The sequence below is a fragment of the Hemicordylus capensis genome, chromosome 8 (assembly GCF_027244095.1).
Source record: "Hemicordylus capensis ecotype Gifberg chromosome 8, rHemCap1.1.pri, whole genome shotgun sequence".
NCBI lineage: Eukaryota > Metazoa > Chordata > Lepidosauria > Squamata > Cordylidae > Hemicordylus > Hemicordylus capensis.
In genome coordinates this window covers 10,469,723-10,488,494 of record NC_069664.1, presented here as the reverse complement: position 1 = coordinate 10,488,494, position 18,772 = coordinate 10,469,723, and the positions used below count along the sequence as shown (strand labels likewise).

The 18,772-nt window shown below is 50.3% G+C and overlaps 1 protein-coding gene across 4 annotated transcripts in view; it reads left to right on the top strand.

The window, feature by feature from the left end:
* Nucleotides 1–18,772, top strand: part of FAM178B (family with sequence similarity 178 member B) — a 180,874-nt gene that overhangs the window by 1,985 nt on the left and 160,117 nt on the right. For 2 of the 4 annotated variants that reach the window (XM_053270226.1, XM_053270223.1), the window contains exons 2-6: nt 2,639–3,295; nt 4,473–4,542; nt 11,562–12,634; nt 14,156–14,217; nt 15,189–15,320. In XM_053270226.1, the coding sequence (XP_053126201.1) occupies nt 2,897–3,295; nt 4,473–4,542; nt 11,562–12,634; nt 14,156–14,217; nt 15,189–15,320 (1,736 nt within the window). In that variant the 5' untranslated portion in view covers nt 2,639–2,896. The remainder of the gene's footprint in view (nt 1–2,638; nt 3,296–4,472; nt 4,543–11,561; nt 12,635–14,155; nt 14,218–15,188; nt 15,321–18,772) is intronic. The other 2 variants (XM_053270225.1, XM_053270224.1) reach the window with 2 other exon arrangements.

Sequence of the window (18,772 nt, the reverse complement as noted above, 5' to 3'; positions counted from 1 at the left end):
AGGCCTCTTTGATTGCTAGTCGGAACTCTCTTTCCTCCTGAGCCACAATTATTTGCAGTCTGTGACATGAAAGTCTTGGTAATGAGGTGGACGGCCTTGAGACGTATTGCCCGCTGTGGCACTGCTGGGGTGGCTGTGTGATGGTAATTAAACCCAGCGAGGTTATTTGTCCCGGAACACAGGGCCGAACTGCATGCATGCTCCAGACAGGCTGATGACAAGGGTTCCCAAACAGATGTGGTTGGACAACTCCTCTTGAAAGCCATTGTATCTAGGATGGTGTGAGTTGTCACCCAGCAACATCTGGGGACCTAGACTTGGGAACCCCTAGCTTGACCCATTGAAGTGTGGTCTACTCATTTGTCACTTGAATTGTCACTTTTGCTAAGCAGGCTTGCCTTGGCTTGTGTTTGGATGGGTGAGTGCAGTCTACTGTGAGATGTCCCCCTTGGGGGATTGGACCAAGGTTGCCAGAACCTAAGGGGTATAGTCATGGGTCAAATGGGCCGTAAGCCAGAATTTGGCTTTTTAAAAGCCAAATCTGGCTCCTAGGATTGGACTGTCGCTCTGTGGAAGAGCATCTACTTGCATGCAGAAGGTCCCAGGTTCAATCCCTGGTGGCATCTCCAGGTGGGGCTGGGAGAGACTCCTGCCTGAAACCTTGGAGAAGCCACTGCCAGTCAGTGCAAACAATACTGAGCTAGATGGACCAAGGGTCTGACTTGTTACGGATACGACAAATATTTCTATACCACTTTTCAACATAAATTCCCAAAGCTGTTTTCATAGATATATGTCAATAAATAAAATCCCCAAAGGGGTCACAATCTAATATAGAAACATAAGATAGACACCAGCAACAGTCACTGGAGGGATGCTGTGCTGGGGCTGGATAGGGCCAGTTGCTCTTCCCTTGCTAAATGCAAGATAGAAGGTAGCTTCCTGCCCTACATAAGAACATAAGAACCGCCCTGCCGGATCAGGTCTAAGTAGGCCCATCTAGTCCAGCACCCTGTTTCACACAGTGGCCCACCAGATGCTGCTGGAAGCCTACAGGCAGGAGTTGAGGGCATAACCCCTGCTAACCTGGCAAAGAGGCACCTTTTACCGTGGTGATTCTCTTTATTTAGCAGCGGGAGAGTAACTGGCCTTATCCACCCCCAGCACAGCATTCCTCCAGTAGTGGTTGCTGGTGTCTGTCTTATGTTTCTTTTTAGATTGTGAGCCCTTTGGGGACAGGGAGCCATCTTATTTATTTGTTATTTCTCTGTGTAAACTGCCCTGAGCCATTTTTGGAAGGGCGGTATAGAAATTGAATTAATAATAACAATAATAACAACAACAACAACAACAACAACAACTGTTACTCCCCTGCAACAATAGAAAAAATCACCAAATACAAAGATCTACAAATTGAAACTGAAAGGCTGTGGCAGAAAAAGACCAAAATAATTCCAGTGGTAATTGGCGCCCTGGGTGCAGTTCCAAAAGACCTTGAAGAGCACCTCAACACCATAGGGGCCACAGAAATCACCATCAGCCAATTACAAAAAGCAGCTTTACTGGGAACAGCCTATATTCTGCGACGATATCTATAACAACAGCAACAACATTGACAATAAAATTCAGCCATCCTAGGTCCTTGGGAAAGACTCGATGTCTGGATAAAACAAACCAGTCAATAACACCTGTCTGACTGTGTAAATAAATAATAATAATGCCCTCCCTCCCACTGTTACTTCCCTGCAACTGGTATCCAGACGTATCCTGTCTCTGAGGCTGGAGGTGGCCTATAGCCCTTCGACTGGTAGCCGTTGATAGCTGTTGGTAGACCTCTCCTCCATGAAGTTATCCAAACCCCTCTTAAAGCCATCTGAAAAAGAGATTCATAAAAAGGCAAAATTATAGTTTTAATTGGTGTTCTATGAGTAATAATATTGACATATGTACATAGTGTTTACTGAGTGTCCAGAGCATTTCATAATAATAATGACTTGGGTCCAGTGTATTTGAGAGAACACCTCCTTTGTCATGAACTCTGCCACCTATTAAGATAAACTGGGGAGGTCCGGTTACAATTGCAACTTTTCAGTCTTCATTTATTTACTCTAATTTAAGGTTTCATGAGTTAGTAATACATTTTAATGTGGAATGTCTCTCTCTCTCTCTCTAATTAAACTTGTGTTGTCTGTCAAGTAAATATTTTTTTAAATGCTTAAGCTTAATGTAAAATAAATAAAATCTTACCAGTTCAGTGTGGTCCAGTGACCCACTGGTCTGCTCCAATTGTCTCTCCATCTTGTATCTGGTGGGAGCTGACAATTTTAAAATCAAATCAAATCAAATCAAATCCATGCCCAGTGTAAGCTTTGTTCCTGGACAAGCAAAATTTCTGAGAAACTCCCACTAATAATATCAATTGCAGGAGAAATTGCAGTGTCCCTTTCTGGACATGGATGAAAATATGACCAAGCACAGAAGAATTGGCTCCTGCTAAATGCAGTGGAATTTAGTGTCACAAAAAATCATTTTGGATGCACCTGTCCCATAGGTTGCTTTCTTCTGTTCTAACTACTACACCACTCTGCCTCTTTGTACCAAGACAAGCTCATTGGTGTCTCCTTTTCCTTCTTTCCAGATGCCTGGGGACACCCTGAGTGCCCCAGCAGAAGAGAAGGTGGCATTTCCCAGTGGGCAAACCCATCATCCCATTAAGAGACTTCCAAGAGGAGAGACAAGACGAGAATCACCGTGTCCTTCTTTTGCAGAGAGCTTTCACACAAGCTTCCCCACCACCGCCGCCTGCTGCCATTTCCATCCTGCTAGTGGCAAAACTGTCTGAGACCTCCCCCCACCCAGCCCACCTCTCCAGATCAAGCTGGATCAGACACCAAAGATGCCTATGAAGAAAAAAGGGAAGCAAAGGTCTGCGGAGTCCTCTCCTGCCATCGACCAACCTGGGACATCAAGGGATGAGGCAGATCAGCCCGGCCCAAACCCACCTTCCATGGAGACCACCAGCCAAGTCACTCCGGTTCTCCAGGCACGGAGGATGACCTACACAACAGAGCTGTTCAGCACCTTGAGGGACATCCGCTGGTACCAGATCCCCTTGTCCTCTTTAAGGAGGCCCAAAGCACGGCTGTTCAGCTTTACGTTCCAGTCCAGCCTGCAAGAGTACCAGCAGCTCCGGAAGACCAAGAGGCTGAAGGTTGGCCGGCCTTTTTCTGTGTTCCCTCTCCCTAGCTTGCCTTGGGTGCACCCCGATTGCTCCCAAGAGACCTCGCACCGTAGGGTGAGTAACCCCGGGTCAGCTGGCAGCTAAAAGCCTGGGCCAGAGAGGGAAGGTGTGTCTGAGTGCTGGGGTTCTCAAACCCGGGTCCTGAGATGTGGTTGGGTTTTGAGGTAGCAAGCATGAATTGTCCTCTTTGCTAAGTAGGGTTTGCCCTGGATTGCATTTAGATGGGAGATATGTGAGCACTGTAAGATATTCCCCTTAGGGGATGGGGCTGTAGCTCATGGGAAGAGCACCTGCTTTGCATGCAGAAGGTCCTAGCTTCACTCCCTGGCAGCCTCCTCTCCAGCTCAGTAGAAAGCAGCTTCCTTGGTTCCTAACTTCCATCATTCCCTGCTACAAAGGCCTTTGGGAGTTGTCAAGTGGCTCAAGACCCCCACCCCCCAATTCATTAAAAATTAATTGATTTTTAAAAAATGTTTTCACAAAGTAATTACAAGAAGGTGGGGATATGAGACAAAAACAGAAAAAAAGGGAACGAGAAGGGGGGGATGAAGAAAATAAACTCCTTAAAACTGTTGATTCTGTGACCAGCAGTGGCATCCTTCCTGGATGGGAGACCTGGGTTGCCATGCCCCCCAGAATTCTGGGTTTCACCCGGATTTTAAGCATCTCACCCAGATTGCTTGGCCCACCCAGATTCGCCCTGATTTCAGCTTTCATTTTTAAATTTATTTTTTTTAAGCTAAGAAGCGGAGTGATGGAGCAAAATGCGCAGTCACTACTCTGCTGAAAAAATGATTTTTCAAGCCAATTTACATAATATGCAAATTAGGCGCCCAATTGCAAAAGCCGGGAAATGGCCACCTCCCCCATCAACCTATCGTTCTTTGGCTCATGGATCAACCATGCCTCAGGGGTCACAGTGCAAATGTGAACTAGCACTGGAACGCAATTCTGTTTCTAGTCCTTATGTTCACAGAGGGAAGTCTGCATGCTCGCAGACAGTTTCTGCGAACGGCTTATAAGCCCGAGGCTGCCTAGCTGGAGTGGAGTGTGTGTGGAGGGGACCTCCGTGGGGCTGTCTCCGGCACATAACAGCTGGACGGTGTTTTTGCAACCAGTAGAGCACCAACAGCGAGGCAACTTCCTGGCGAATTTGCCCAAGAGGGGCCTGCTTGACTCTTATTAAGAATGGGGACTTGAACCTTGAACTGATGTCAGATTTGTCCTGCAGCGTGGCCGTCACAGGTACTCAAGCACTGGAGGAGCCAAAAGCAGCAAGAAGGCCTCAACCCACAGAGAAGGTAAATTGCCTCAAACATCTCCTCCTGGGCATCTGGCAGGGCTAAGATAGCTGCTGTGATGCTGGGACATGCAATGATATAACTCAGGGGTTCCCAACCCCTTCATCCCCAGCCACTGTGATGATGGAAGTTGTCGTCTTGCAACATCTGGGGACCCAGGGTTGAGAACGCCTGCCTTAAGGAGTGGGGTGCTGTTCAGTTTTGTGTAGAGCAGTGTGAGCAGAAACCACAGCTCGTGGGACATGGAGAACGGTACCAACATGTCGAGTGGAGAATGCAACGGAAATTTCCTCAAAAGATGCTGGGCTATCTGAGACACCCGGTTGTGGTACAGCTTGGGCAGTTGGTGCACCTGGGCGCTTTCCAGTTAGCCTCTCAACAGCAGCAAAATGCTTCCGTTCAGGCAAATCACGTTCAAAACGTAAACCGCAGCGGGAGCAGTCTCGCAAAAACGAACAACCCGAAAAAAGCGCAACTTCATTATGCCAGATGTACAACAACGTCATAGCACTATATTGCAACGATTAAATTCGAAACAAGGCATTGGAAATGTGAACACCCTGCTGTCAGCGTAGGGACTGCGGTGTCACAACACAGGAAGTGTGGAAGCACACTTCCGAGATACGCCGTGACCCCGTTGCAGGGTCTAATCTGGAAAGCGCCCTGATCAGAGCAAGGGGGTGAGAGTAACAGTTCCTTCCCCCTCCCCCCCGCAAACAGTACAGGGTGAGCTGTCTGATGAGAGCATGCGGAGGAAGTGTTACAAGTCCCACCTTTGTGACACCACGGGTGGAGGAATTTTTAATTTTTTTTACATTTATATCTTGCTTTTCCTCCAAGGAGCCCAGAAACACATGGTTACATGGTTATGTTTGTCCTCACAACAACCCTGTGAGGTAGGTTAGGCTGAGAGATATGCGACTGGCCCAGAGTCACCCAGTGAGTTTCATGGCTGAATGGTGATTTGAACTCAGCTCTCCCCAGTCATAGGAACGTAGGAAGCTGCCATATACGGAGTCAGACCCTTGGTCCATCTAGCTCAGTAGTGTCTACCCAGACTGGCAGCGGCTTCTCCAAGGTTGCAAGCAGGAATCTCTCTCAGCCCTATCTTTGAGATGCTGCCAGGGAGGGAACTTGGGAACCTTCTGCTCTTCCCAGAGCGACTCCATCCCCTGAGGGGAATATCTCACAGTACTCACACATCAAGTCTCCCATTCATATGCAACCAGGGTGGACCCTGCTTAGCTAAGGGGACAAGTCATGCTTGCTACCACAAGACCAGCTCTCCTTCTGTCCAACACTCTAAACCCTGCACCACACAGATTCCACCAGCCTCATGATATGCATACTTTACTGCTGCCACCAAGTAGACTTTTCTTTTATAAAGCTGGGTCTATTACAACAGCCCTTACACCTTTGCGAAAAACAAAAACAAAAAACTCTAAAAACAAAAACTCAGCAGAGTGGAAATGCTTATACGTGTGGCGTGGAGACAATTAAACAACAGTTTCAATTTTTTAAATGCAACCACCACCACCACCAAATATTTATATACTGCTTTTCAACAAAAGTTTCCAAAGCAGTTTACCTAGAGAAATAATAAATAAACTAGCTTGCCCGGGCACAGAGCATCTGCCCATCAGACCTATGATCTGATAGGAACAAAGGAGCATAGGAAGCTGCCATATACTGAGTCAGACCATTGGTCTATCTAGCTCAGTATTGTTTTCACAGACTGGCAGCGGGGTCTCCAAGGCTGCAGGCAGGAATCTCTCTTGGCCCTATCTTGGAGATGCTGCCAGGGAGGGAACTTGGAACCTAGATACTCTTCCCAGAGCAGCTCCATCCCCTCAGGGGAATCTCTCACAGTGCTCACACTTCTAGTCTCCCATGATCTATGAAATGATCAGTCAGCTCCGCCGGCCAGCCGGCCTCCTCCTCCCACTGGCCACCTCCGCCTGTCGGACGCCTCTGCCCAAAGCACAGTCTGGGTCCGGCCAGCCGCCTCCTGGCGCACGTGTGGCTCCACCACCCACCCAAAGTACTTGCTGCCTGCATCTGTCAGGAACTCTTGCGAGAGGTCTGCCACGCATCCCCACGGACTGGCACATCTATAAGATAGATAGATAGATAGATAGATTTGAATGTATCCCTGTTCCCAAGGGGCTCACAACCTAAAAAGAAATATAAGATAGATGCCAGCAACAGTCACTGGGGTTACTGTGCTGGGGATGGATAGGGCCAGAAAGTTTACTTTGGAAATTTGGAAATATTAAAAAATATGTTACATTTGGTCAATTTAAAATATTAGCTTTATGGTTTCTTTACACAGCAAAAGCATAGAAGACAAAACAGTTACCAACAGAGCATAAAAGGAAGAAATAAAAGGGTTGGAAAAATGCATCCAACTAATCTATCTAAACTGGTCCCTAACACACAGTCCTCTGCCGTTATCTCTTTTGACAGCGACCTGGCTTGTTCCTTGCAGTCTCTTGTCTTGGTCACAGTACAAGCCTGGGGTTCAATCCAGCCTGGTTCTTCTGTGATTTCAGCTCTTGCTACAGCCACAGCATTAATTCTCTGGGCTGGCCGTTCTTTAATTCTTCACTGACCATTTTTTAAGCAATCCAATCAGTGTAACACAAAGTTCCTTCGATTTTTCAAAAAATTTCTTCCCTCAAAACCAAACTGACATTCTAAATGTGAAACTAAAATACAGCCATCCCCAGCCAACCGCGGGTTTCCCAACTGTGGTTTTGAGTATCTTCGGCTGGGAAATTATGGCAGGTCTCGCCAACTGTGACCTGAGTATCCGCAGTTTGGAGAGGTTCCCCCCCCCAATTTGGGTTTTCTTCTCGTGATTTCCGGGGATCAGGGGGTCATTTTCAGGGGTCAGGGGTTTATTTTGGAGGGTCCCCTTCTCTTACAGATTCCTGGTGATTTGGGGGGGATCCCCCCAATTTTTTACTGGGTTTTTTGATCTTTTTGCGACCATGATCCCCCTAACCCTCTGCTTGTCATTTATTTCAATTCCTCGTCTATTGCAAATTTGCCAACCGCGAGGTTTTCCCGGAATTGAACCATCACGGCTGGCAAGGGATGATTGTACAGGAGGCATGAATTCTTGACCCTGCCAGCATTCTTGGCAACATAGGGGACTTTGCAAACATTTCATACATACTATTTACAACAAGAAAAGTTTTAAGAATATCAGTGCTATAATACAAGGGCTTATTTACAAGAAGGATCGGTTTGGGGATATCAATTCAATTCATTTACAATTCAAGGGTTTGTTTGACAAAAACCAAAAGGTCTAGGCCTCATTCCTCCACAGGGCGCTGAAGATTACAAATTAGAGAAAGAGGCGCTGGTCTTGTGGAAGCGAATGAGTCGTCCCCTTTGCTAAGCAGGGTTTGCCTTGGTTTGCATTTGGATGGTGACTACATGTGAATGTCATAAGATATTCCCCTTAGGGGATGGGGCCATAGCTCAGTGGAAAGAGCATCTACAGAAGGTCCCAGGTTCAATCCCTGGCAGCATCTCCAGGTAGGGCTGGGAGAGATGCCTGCCTGCAACCTTGGAGAGCCGCTGCCAGTCAGTGTAGATAATACTAAGCTAGGTGGACCAAGGGTCTGACTCAGTATATGGCAGCTTCCTAGGTTCTTCTGAATACTGCTTTTCAACAAAAGTTCTCAAAGCGTTTACATAGGGAAAATAATTAAATAAATAAATACATACATACATACGACTCCCTGTTCCCAAAGTGCTCACAATCTAAAAAGAAACAGACACTGTCAGCTGTCTCTGGAGGGATGCTGTGCTGAGGTTGGATAGGGACACAGTTGCTCGTCCCTTGCTAAATAAAAGAGAATCTCCTCTTTAAAATGTGCCTCTTTTCTCAGCAGTTCCAGAATTTTATTCTGCTGAGGCCCGTTACCCCCTCAGAAACAGATGTGGGGTTTGTGTGAAGACTATGAAGAAGAAAGAAAGAAGTTCAAGTGAAGGCCTCGTCTGCTCTTTCTCTTCCCTCCCACTTTTTGCTGGGACTGGGAGAGGAGGAATGAATGGAAGAAGATCCAGATGTTCCCGGGTCAGATGAGGGTCCAGCAGGGGGCACTGTTCCCTTTCAGATGTGACCAAAGCTCAGTTGCTTTCCCCTGCAAGGTTTAATTAAATGGCTACTTTGCAGAGAGTGAAAGGTCCCCTCTCCACATGGTACTCCTGGGCTTGGAAACAGAACACAGATAATGGTGGAACAAAACTGCACAACCTGTTTAATAAAACGCAAACTTCCTAAAATTTCGAGTCCCTTTGTAAAGTACGGCAGTTTCTGTACCGCACTGCTGCTCCATAAGAACTGAAGAAGAGCCCTGCTGGTTCAGGCTCAAGGCCTACCTAGCCCAGCATCCTGATCCACACAGTGGCCCACCAGATGTCTCTGGGAAGCCTACAGGCAAGAGCTGAGGGCACGCCCTCTCTCCTGCTGTTGCTGCCCTGCAGCTGGTATCCGGAGGCCTCTTGCCTGTCTGAGACTGGAGGTGCCCTCTAGCCTCTAGCTGCCTTCTTTCCTTGTCTCACCTTCTAAGCCATGTTGTGGCATCTCTGAGTTGGAAGGGTCTGCTCTGAGGAGAGCTGGTCTTGTGGTAGCAGGCATGACTTGTCCCCTTAGCTAAGCAGGGTCCACCCTGGTTGCATATGAAAGGGAGACTTGATGTGTGAGCACTGGAAGATATTCCCCTCAGGGGAAGGAGCCACTCTGGGAATTGCAGAAGGTTCCCAGTTCCCTCCCAGGCTTCTCCAAGATAGGGCTGAGAGAGATTCCTGCCTGCCACCTTGGAGAAGCCGCTGCCAGTCTGTGAAAACAATACTGAGCTAGAGAGACCAATGGTCTGACTCTGTATATGGCAGCTCCCTATGTTCCTATGAGTGTCAGCGGCTCTCTATGGTCCCAAATTGATGGAGGTATTTCTGGCTGGTCCCAATATCCTTTTAAGTGGAGATGCCAGAGATTGAACCTGGAACCCTTCTGCATGCAAAGCAAGCACTTTGCCACTGAACTATGGATGCCCCACATTTTCTGTGTCTTCTACTGAGTCAGGCTATTGGTTCATCAAGCTCAGTGCAGCATCATCTACACTGACTGGCAGCAGTTTTCCAGGATTTTAAACACACATTTAAACACACAGGATTTTAAACACACATCCCCTTGGAGATGCTGCCAGGGATTGAACCTGAGACCTTTCAAAGCCCCAGCATAGCATCCTTCCAGTCAAGGCTGCCAGCTCCTGAGAGCCCCCCCCCCGCTCCACCCCTCCCTATTTTCTTCATTATCTTCCTCACACTCCGAGGGGCTGCCAGAGAGAGGGGTGAACATGAGCCCCTGCTCCCCTAGCTACGCCTCTGCCTCCAGTGACTGTTGCTAGTGTCTGTCTTTTTAGCCCAGGGCTGCTTTTGGCCCTCCAGCTGTTTTTGTACTACAACTCCCATAATCCCCAGACACAACAGTCAATAGTCAGGGATTATGGGAATTGTAGGCCAACATCTGAAGGAGGGTCAAAGTTGATCAGCCCTGTTTTAGACTGAGAGCCCTTTGGGGACAAGGAATCATTATTGTTTCTATGCAAACCTCTTTGAAAACTTTTTTTTGTTGCAAAGCCATATGTAAGTAATGTCAATCCCTGCTAAATGAGCAAAGAGGCACCTTTTCTAAGTGGTGATTCTCTTTATTTAGCACAGGGAGAGCAACTGGCCCTATCCACCCCCAGCACTGTACCTCCAGTGACTGTTGCTGGTGTCTAGCTTATGTTTCTTTTAGATTGTGAGCCCTTTGGGGACAGGGAGCCATCTTATTTATTTGTTATTTCTCTGTTAATGATAATCATCGTCATTATCATCGTCATCCATAGCATTTGGCCATTGTGGATGGGGATGATGGGAGTTGTAGTCCAACAACATATCCTTAATGAGGTCCGGTGACTCCTTCAGGTGAGCACAACTACCCTGGAGTAAGCCCCTCACAATCCCCTCCACATTCTGTGTCAAGCGAAACCACATTCTGTAACCAAAGCTAAATTCTGTAATTGTTCTATTTTGCAAATAAGCACATCTGCATGATTGCTTTTGTTTGTTAGCACTTGAGGATGATGCTTTTGATAATTATAAATGTTCATTAAAAAGGGGGTGGTGGGGAGAACTGGAGGGAAAAAGCCATTACCAAGATTCTGCCTCGGAGGCTTGAGAAGGGAAACCCACATTTTAAATAAATGAACGAAACCAAAATAAAAAGCAAAACAAGAACCCAAACTGAAATGCTTAGTTAAATTTCCCATTCATTGTTTTCGGGTCTTGGACTGGCTCTGAGCCAAGTTGCAGGAGCAGGGTAGATTGCAGAGCAGCAGACAAGGGTCAAAGAGGCCAGCAGCCGCAGACATGATCAGGACAGGCTGAGGTCAAGTGTCAGACTGGGAAGACAAAGAGCAGAAGGGCCAGAGGCAGAAGATGCCATCAGGGCTGGGTTGGGGTCGAGTGCCTAGTGAGACAATCCAGTACAGGCAGGATGAGTCTGTGCAGTTCACTGGACTGAATGGCATTGCTCAAACTGAGCCTGGATCTGCCGTTATATGGAACTAGCCAGTTGCTTTCTCAGGCTGCAGATTGAAGGGTTGCAGTACCGGTTCTGGCCATGATATGAGTGGCGCTGTAGTTCAGCAGAAGGCTGTGCCATGGTGGGACAGGAGTGAAGCAGAAGTCTTAAATCACGGCCCACCTGCAGATGTTGGCCTACAACCCCCCATCATCCCAGGTTACTGGCCATTGTGACTGGGGATGATGGGAGCTGTAGTCCAACAACAGCTCAAGGGCTGCAGTTTTAAACCCTTGGATGAAGGAGTCTGAGCCCTAGATTGGGACCCCGCCACTGCCTTCCCCCGGGTACCTTGTTCAGAAGCTTTTCCGTGCACCTGCAGAACTGCGGCTATGCTGGTAGGCGTGGCAATGACTCCTCCTTCCCTCTCCTCCAGAGTCCCAGGCCTTTTCTGGAAGGATGCGCACCAGGCTGCAGACGCAGAGGGCATCTGCCCGCTCTTTGGCCAAGAAGTATGTCTTCTGCTCAGGAACGGCCCACCAAGAAGGAGAGCCCAGCAGCAGCAGCTCCAGAAACCAAGAGGCCGACCTCAGCCCCTCACCTCAGCCGGCCCAGGCTTCGGATCCTTGTGGATTCTCACCTTCGTCTGAATACACCCTCATGGAGAGAGCAGGGAGCTATGGCAGTGCCAGCACATGGGCCGATGGCAGCTCTTCTTCTTTGGAAGAGGACGGCATGTTCCCCGTTGACTGGTCTCCGCCCAGGATCGAATTCCTGTACGATGAAGATCCACCAGTTCTGAGCCCGGCCCCGGGGCCCACGTCTGAGTCCCACAGCTCAGAGGAGATGCCGGATATCACCGACGGGCCGGTGGAGCTGCAGGCGATGGAGTTCTTGCCTGAGACCTCCTCAACTGGGGGCACCGTGGAGTTTCTCGAAGAGGCAGCACAACCCAAGGCGGCAACCTGGTTGGAAACCGTAAGCGGGGACGTGAAGGCTCTAGAGCACTTCGTCCCCAGTTCCTGTGACGTGATAAACGTCCCCAGTACCTGTGAGGTGATAAATGAGGAGCTGGAAAGAGCCTCGCTCCTGGACCAAACCGAGGAAAACAGCAAGAGGGCCGTAGACCCAGAAGGTTCACCGATACCGTCTCCCACCCACCCACAGGCGGCATCACCACCAGTCTTCTCCGAAAGCAGCATCTCAGGGGATGAGTTTGTCGGGGACCCAGAAAGGCTGTCTCTGGAGTCATACCAAGAGGGGGACGCGGCCGGGTCAGAATGTCCCTCTTCACCAGCGTCCCTCCAGACCCTGATGGCCTCGTCCAGGCTCTCTCCTCAGTGCAGCAGCTGGGCCGAGGGACTTGCCGGGCGTCCAGGGAGGCTGAGCCTGAGTTTGGAGCTGGAGGAAGACACTGATGAAGACGATGACGACAGCAGCCTGGTGCCGCTCGAGGACCTGTTTCAGACGAGCAGCGCGGCAAGCCACAGCACTGTGGAGCTGAGCACAGTTGAGTGCCACTTCTGGTGGGGGGGGGGGCACATCATCACAGGGGGGTTGGGAGGGGAATTGCAAAGGCTTGGCTTAGCTACCCTCTCCTTGTCCTGCTTAGTCCCGAGGCCCAGTTTCGTAGGAACATAGGGAGCTGCTTCATACCAAGACAGGCCCTTGGTCCATCTCACTCGGTATTCGTCAGCACAAGGGGTTCCCGAGCTGTGGTGCTCCAGCTGTTGCTGAACTACAACTCCCATCGTCCCCATTGACCCCCCTCGCTGGGGATGATGGGAGTTGTAGTTCAACAAGATCTGGAGCACCACCGCCTGGGAAACCCTCATCGACGCTGGCTGGCAGCGGCTCTCCCAGGTTACAGGCAGGAGTTTCTCACAACCCTACCTGGAGATGCTGCCAGGGAGTGGACGCAAGCAGATGCCCTTCCCCTGAGCTACGGCCCCATCCCCCAAGGGGAATATCTTACAGTGCTCCCAGGTCGTCACCCATCCAAACTCAAACCAAGGTGGCTTTTGCTCAGCAACGGGTCCCTGCTACCACAAGACCAGGTCCCCTCCTTTCCTTGCATCCGCCTTCCCCATGCTTGTTCCCTCTTTACAAGATCAGTGCATAAGAACTCCTGCTGGATCAGACCCCAGGTGTGTGTGGTCCAGCAGGGATTGTCTCACAGTGGCCCACCAAGACACACAAGCAGGAGAAGAGAGCAAGCCCCCTCTCCCACTGTGGCTCCCTTGCAACTGGGAGGTAGCCCATAGCCATCATGACTAGTAGCCACTGATAGACTTCTGGTCCTCCATCCATTTGTCTAAGCCCCACTTAAAGCCATCCTAGCTGGTGGCCAACACCACCAACACCACCACCACCACCAACAACAATATACTGCTTGTCAACCAAAGTTTCGAAAGCAGTTTACATAGAGAATGAATGAATGAATGAATATATAAGAAGGATCCTTGGCCCCAAAGGGCTCACAATCTAAAAAGAAACATGATAGGCACCAGCCACTAGAAGCACTAGGGTGAATGGGACCATTTACTCTCCTCCTGCTACTAAAGAGAATCGCCACATTAAAAAGGTGCCTCTTTGCCCAGTTAGCAGGGGACATCCCGGGGTGGAGAATTAGCACCGTGCCAGGTGTCGTCCTCTCAGGTGGATCAGGGATGCTATCCAGGGTGGGAGTTTGGATGAGGCACAAGGTTCCCCTGAACACTGGAGTGTGAGTGAGAATAGTACAAAGGCAGGTACAGGCAGAGGGACTCACCCAGAAGTGTACTGAGCCCACAAAGTGCAAACTAGTGCAAAGCGTGCAGGTTGGCGAGCAAAAGCAGGAGTTCCCAACCCCAGGTCCCCAGATGTTGCTGGACTACAACGTTGGCCATTGCGGTGGGGCATGATGAGAGATGTAGCCCAGCACCATCTGGGGACCTGAGGTTGGGAACCCCTGAGCTACAGGTTGCGCAGGCCTGGATTCTTCTCAGCTGTGGAAATCACCTGTTTCCCCCCCTTCCCCTTTTTATCCAGTTCCTCTCTTCAGGGCCAGATTGTTACCTCAACAGCCTAGACAAGCTCCTCGAGGAGAAAAGGTGAGGCCTAGACAGGAACATAGGAAGCTGCCTTCAACTGAGTCAGACCCTTGGTCCCTCTAGTTCAGTATTGTCTACCCAGACTGGCAGCGGCTTCTCCAAGGTTGCAGGCAGGAGTCTCTCTCTCAGCCCTATCTTGGAGATGCTGCCAGGGAGGGAGCTTGGAGCCTTCTGCATGCAAGCCTGCAGGTGCTCTTCCGAGAGCGGCCCCATCCCCGAAGGGATGCTCATATGTAGTCTCCCATTCAAATGCAAACCAGGGCAGACCCCGCTTAGCAAAGGGGACAGTTTATATTTGCTACCACAAGACCAGCTCTCCTCCTCAACATAGGAAGCTGCCTTAGGGTCAGAACATTAGCCCATCTGACTGTGTATTGCCAACACTGACTGGCAGCAGCTCTCCAAGGTTTCAGAGAGGAGTCTCTCCCAGCCCTACCAGCAGATGCTGCCAGGGAGTGAACCTGGGAGCTTCTGCATGCAGAGCAGATGCTCTCCCCCTGCGCTAGGGCTGCAGCCCCACCGAGTCAGAGCTCCAGAAGCAAATGGTGCCAATTTGATAAATGCCCCCTTGATTCCCTCCTGGGGGGACTCTCCCCTCGATATTTCCCTCCAGGTTGACAGGGAGCTGTTATCAAGCACCCGTTGGGCATGGTGCTTCAATGAGCGGTGACTCCACCGTAGAGCAATCCCCCTAGCCCTCTTTCATCCGGCACCATCCGTGCATTGGGCCACAGCCAGAAACAAGGTGCAGGGCAGAAAGCGACCTGCTAGTGGATCGAGCCACACCTGGCGAAGGAAGCTCTCTCTGCCTCGGAGTTGGGATTGGGAGCTCCGGGCCACCCAGTCTTTCTCCCAGTTCGCAAGCTGATCTGGCGGATCTACGGATTCCCGGCATATGGCCTGCCCCGCGCGCAAAGCTTGGGGCACACCCTGTGGATTTCACACCACTGTCTTGCCTTCCCATCCTTCAGGGAGCAAATCCAGGAGGACGAAGAGCTGGAGAGGAGTCTAGGGGAGAAGCTGCTGCTCTCCAGTTCACTCGGCACCATGGAGGTGGAGGAAGAAGCAGAAGAAGAAGGAGACATGTTGCCTGAAGCTCACAGGTAAGGCAGTAGCTGGCCAGGGAGGAGCTGCTGGGGGAGCAGGGCAAGAGAGGAGAGCTGGTCTGGTGGTAGCAAGCATGACTGGCCCCCTTAGCTAAGCAGGGTCCGCCCTGGTTGCATATGAAAGGGAGACTAGAAGTGTGAGCACTACAAGATAATTCCCCTCAAGGGATGGAGCCACTCTGGGAAGAGCAGAAGGTTCCACGTTCCCTCCCTGGCAGCATCGCCAAGGTAGGGCTGAGAGAGAGTCTTTCCTGCAGCCTTGGAGAAGCCGCTGACAGTCTGTGAAGACAATACGGAGCTAGATGGACCAAAGGTCTGACTTGGTCCATGGCAGTGGGGAGACATGATAGAGGTCTATAAAATCATGCATGGTGTGGAGAAAGTGGATAGAGAGACATTCTTCTCCCTCTCACATCACACTAGAACCAGGGGTCATCCCATGAAATTGATTGCCGGGAAATCTAGGACCAACAAATGGAAGTACTTTTTCACACAACGCATAATCAACTTGTGGAATTCTCTGCCACAAGATGTGGTGACAGCCAACAACGTTGATGGCTTTAAGAAGGGTTTGGATAACTTCACGGAGGAGAGGTCTATCAATGGCTACCAGTCGGAGGGCTGTGGGCCACCTCCAGCCTCAAAGGCAGGATGCCTCGGAGTACCGGTTGCAGGGGAGTGACAGCAGGAGAGAGGGCATGCCTTCAACTCCTGCCTGTGGCTTCCCAGGGGCATCTAGTGGGCCACTGTATGAAACAGGATGCTGGACTAGATGAGCATTCTTGGGCCTGATCCAGCAGGGCTGTTTTTATGTTCTTATGTTCAGCTTCCTGTGTTCCTATGTTCCAAGGCCCAGTGCTCGGAGGGCTGACCACACGTGGCCTCTTGGGCCCTGGACGTGCCGGGCAGGGTCCCTTGTGGACGGGCAGGAAGGTTAGCAGGAGACACAGATGGTCGTGGCTGGGGGTTGGTAGGATGGAGCAGATGGCTGAGGAGCAGGGTGGGAATGGATTCCATATTTGGCCGGAGCAATTTGACTCAGTGTGTGTATATTGACTAGAGCAGGGCTGGGGATGATGGGAGTTGTAGTTCAACAGCAGCCGGAAGACCACGTTTGCCCAGCCCTGGACTAGAGCGTCAGTGTGCCTCAGTCAATGTGCATCGGGCTGAAGCCTGAATCAGAAGCAGGACTCGCTGGGCCATGGACAGCTCCCAGGTATTTATTTATTTATCCATACATCTATCTTGTGCTCTTCCTCAAAGGGGCCCAGAGTACATGGTTATGTTTCTCCCCACAACAACCCTGTGAGGTAGGTTAGGCTGAGAGAGAAGTGACTGGCCCAGAGTTACCCGGCAAGTATCATGGCTGAATAGGGATTTGAACTTGGGTCTCCCAGGTCCTAGTCCAGCGCTCTTAACCACTATGCTACGCTGGCTCTCCAAGTCGCCAACATTGGTGTGTCTCCTTGTTTGTACATTGGCATAAATCCAGAGAGATGGACTTGAAGTGGCAGCATGACTTGTCCCCTTAGCTAAGCAGGTTCTGCCCTGGTTGCATTTGAATGGGTGACGAGAAGTGTGAGCGCTGTGAGATATTCCCTTTAGGGGATGGAGCCGCTCTGGGAAGAGCATCTAGGTCCCAGGTTCCCTCCCTGACATCTCTAGACAGGGCTGGGAGAGACTCCCACCTGCAACCTTGGAGAAGCCTCTGCCAGTCAGTGTAGACTGAGCTGGACGGACCAAGGGTCTGACTCGGTAGAAGGCAGCTTCCAATGTTCCTAAGGAAAAAAAGAGCAGAGAATACCAGATGCAGCATGCAGTTTCCCCCCTGATCAGTGTAGCAACTGAACTAGAGAGAGCTGAATGACAGCCAGCGTGGTGTCGTGGTTAGAGTGCCGGGCTAGGACCGGGGAGACCCGAGTTCAAATCCCCATTCAGCCATGAAAACTAGCCGCGTGACTCTGGGCCAGTCACTTCTCTCTCAGCCTAACCTACTTCCCAGGGTTGTTGTGAGGAGAAACTTAAGTATGTAGTACACCGCTCTGGGCTCCTTGGAGGAAGAGCGGGATATAAAAAGTAATAAATAAATAAATAAATAAATAAAAGAAAATATGAGCAGGACAGTGATTCCTTCCCATCTCCTTTATCCCCGTCGCTGAAGTACCATCTCAGCCCTGCAGCCCCACCTTCCTCTGCCCTCAGCCTGGCCTGTTTGATGGACCCTCGGGAAGCAGCCACTTTAAAGCCTTCCTCCCTGGGGCAGGTGGGGGCAGCGTCCAACCCTGCTCTGGACTTGGCAGTGGTCCGTTCCCGCCCCCTCTTTTCGCCGGCAAATGGGCCCACTTCGGCTATCTCCCATTATCCCAGCAAGCGAGCGGCCAATTACTCTAAGGCCTGGAGGAAGAGTTATTACTCTGTCAGACTGCAGCTAAAGGAAAAGTGCCGGGAGGACTGGCTGGTGATTGCGGGAGAAGGACCCCAGAGGAGCACAGCCACAGCCGAAGCTCCTGAGATCCAAAGCAGTTAACCCCTTAGTGGAGAGCACTTTCCATCCTGGCAGGAAGTGGTGTTGGTTTCACACCATGTTGTTCAGTTCAGTGTTTCCTTAATTTTCTTTTTAAAGACAGTTGGTAAAGGAACATAAGGAGCCACCATATACTGTGTCAGACCATTGATCCACCTAGCTCAGTACTGTCTACCCAGAGTCCCTCCCTGCCTTACCTGGAGATGCCAGAGAGGGAACTTGGAAGCTTCTTCAAGTAAGCCTGCAGATGTTCTTCCCAGAGCAGCCCCATCCCCTAAGGGGAATACCTTACTGTGCTCACACATGTAGTCTCCCATTCAAGTGCAAACCAGGGCAGGCCCTGCTTAGCGAAGGGGACAATTCATGCTTGCTACTCCAAGACCAGATCTCCTCCCCAAGGACAAGGGGGAAACAGATTCTTTGTGTGGACAGCAGGGACCCACAAATGTAGGCTTAGCTCACTAGCCAGCCATTCTTGGTGGTCGCCACCCATGCCCTCTCATCCCTCGGATCCTTTCCTGGTACGCAAGCAGAGGACTTTGGAGAGAAGGGGGTCTTCTGTCCTTTGCACTGTCAGATGGAGGAACAGTGGCGGGAACCCTCTCCTGCTGCCTAGAACGGATTCCTGCTGTTTCTAACCTTCTGAAAAATGACAAGGGTAACCAGACCTCTGATGAGAAGATCTGTGTGGGGTTGGGTCTCTTGCTGGCCAGGGGGCTGAGGGCACCTGCCACTAGTGAGCTGGCAAGCAGATTTGTAAATTCCTGATATAACACTCAAGTTCTTGAATCGTTTGGACAATGGTTTTTCCCGTGACCCTCTATGGATGCAAAAGCTGGACTTTGAAGAAGCAAGATAGGAAAAGTATTGATGCTTTTGAACTTGGGTGCTGGAGAAGACTTTTGAGGATACCAGGGACAGCCAG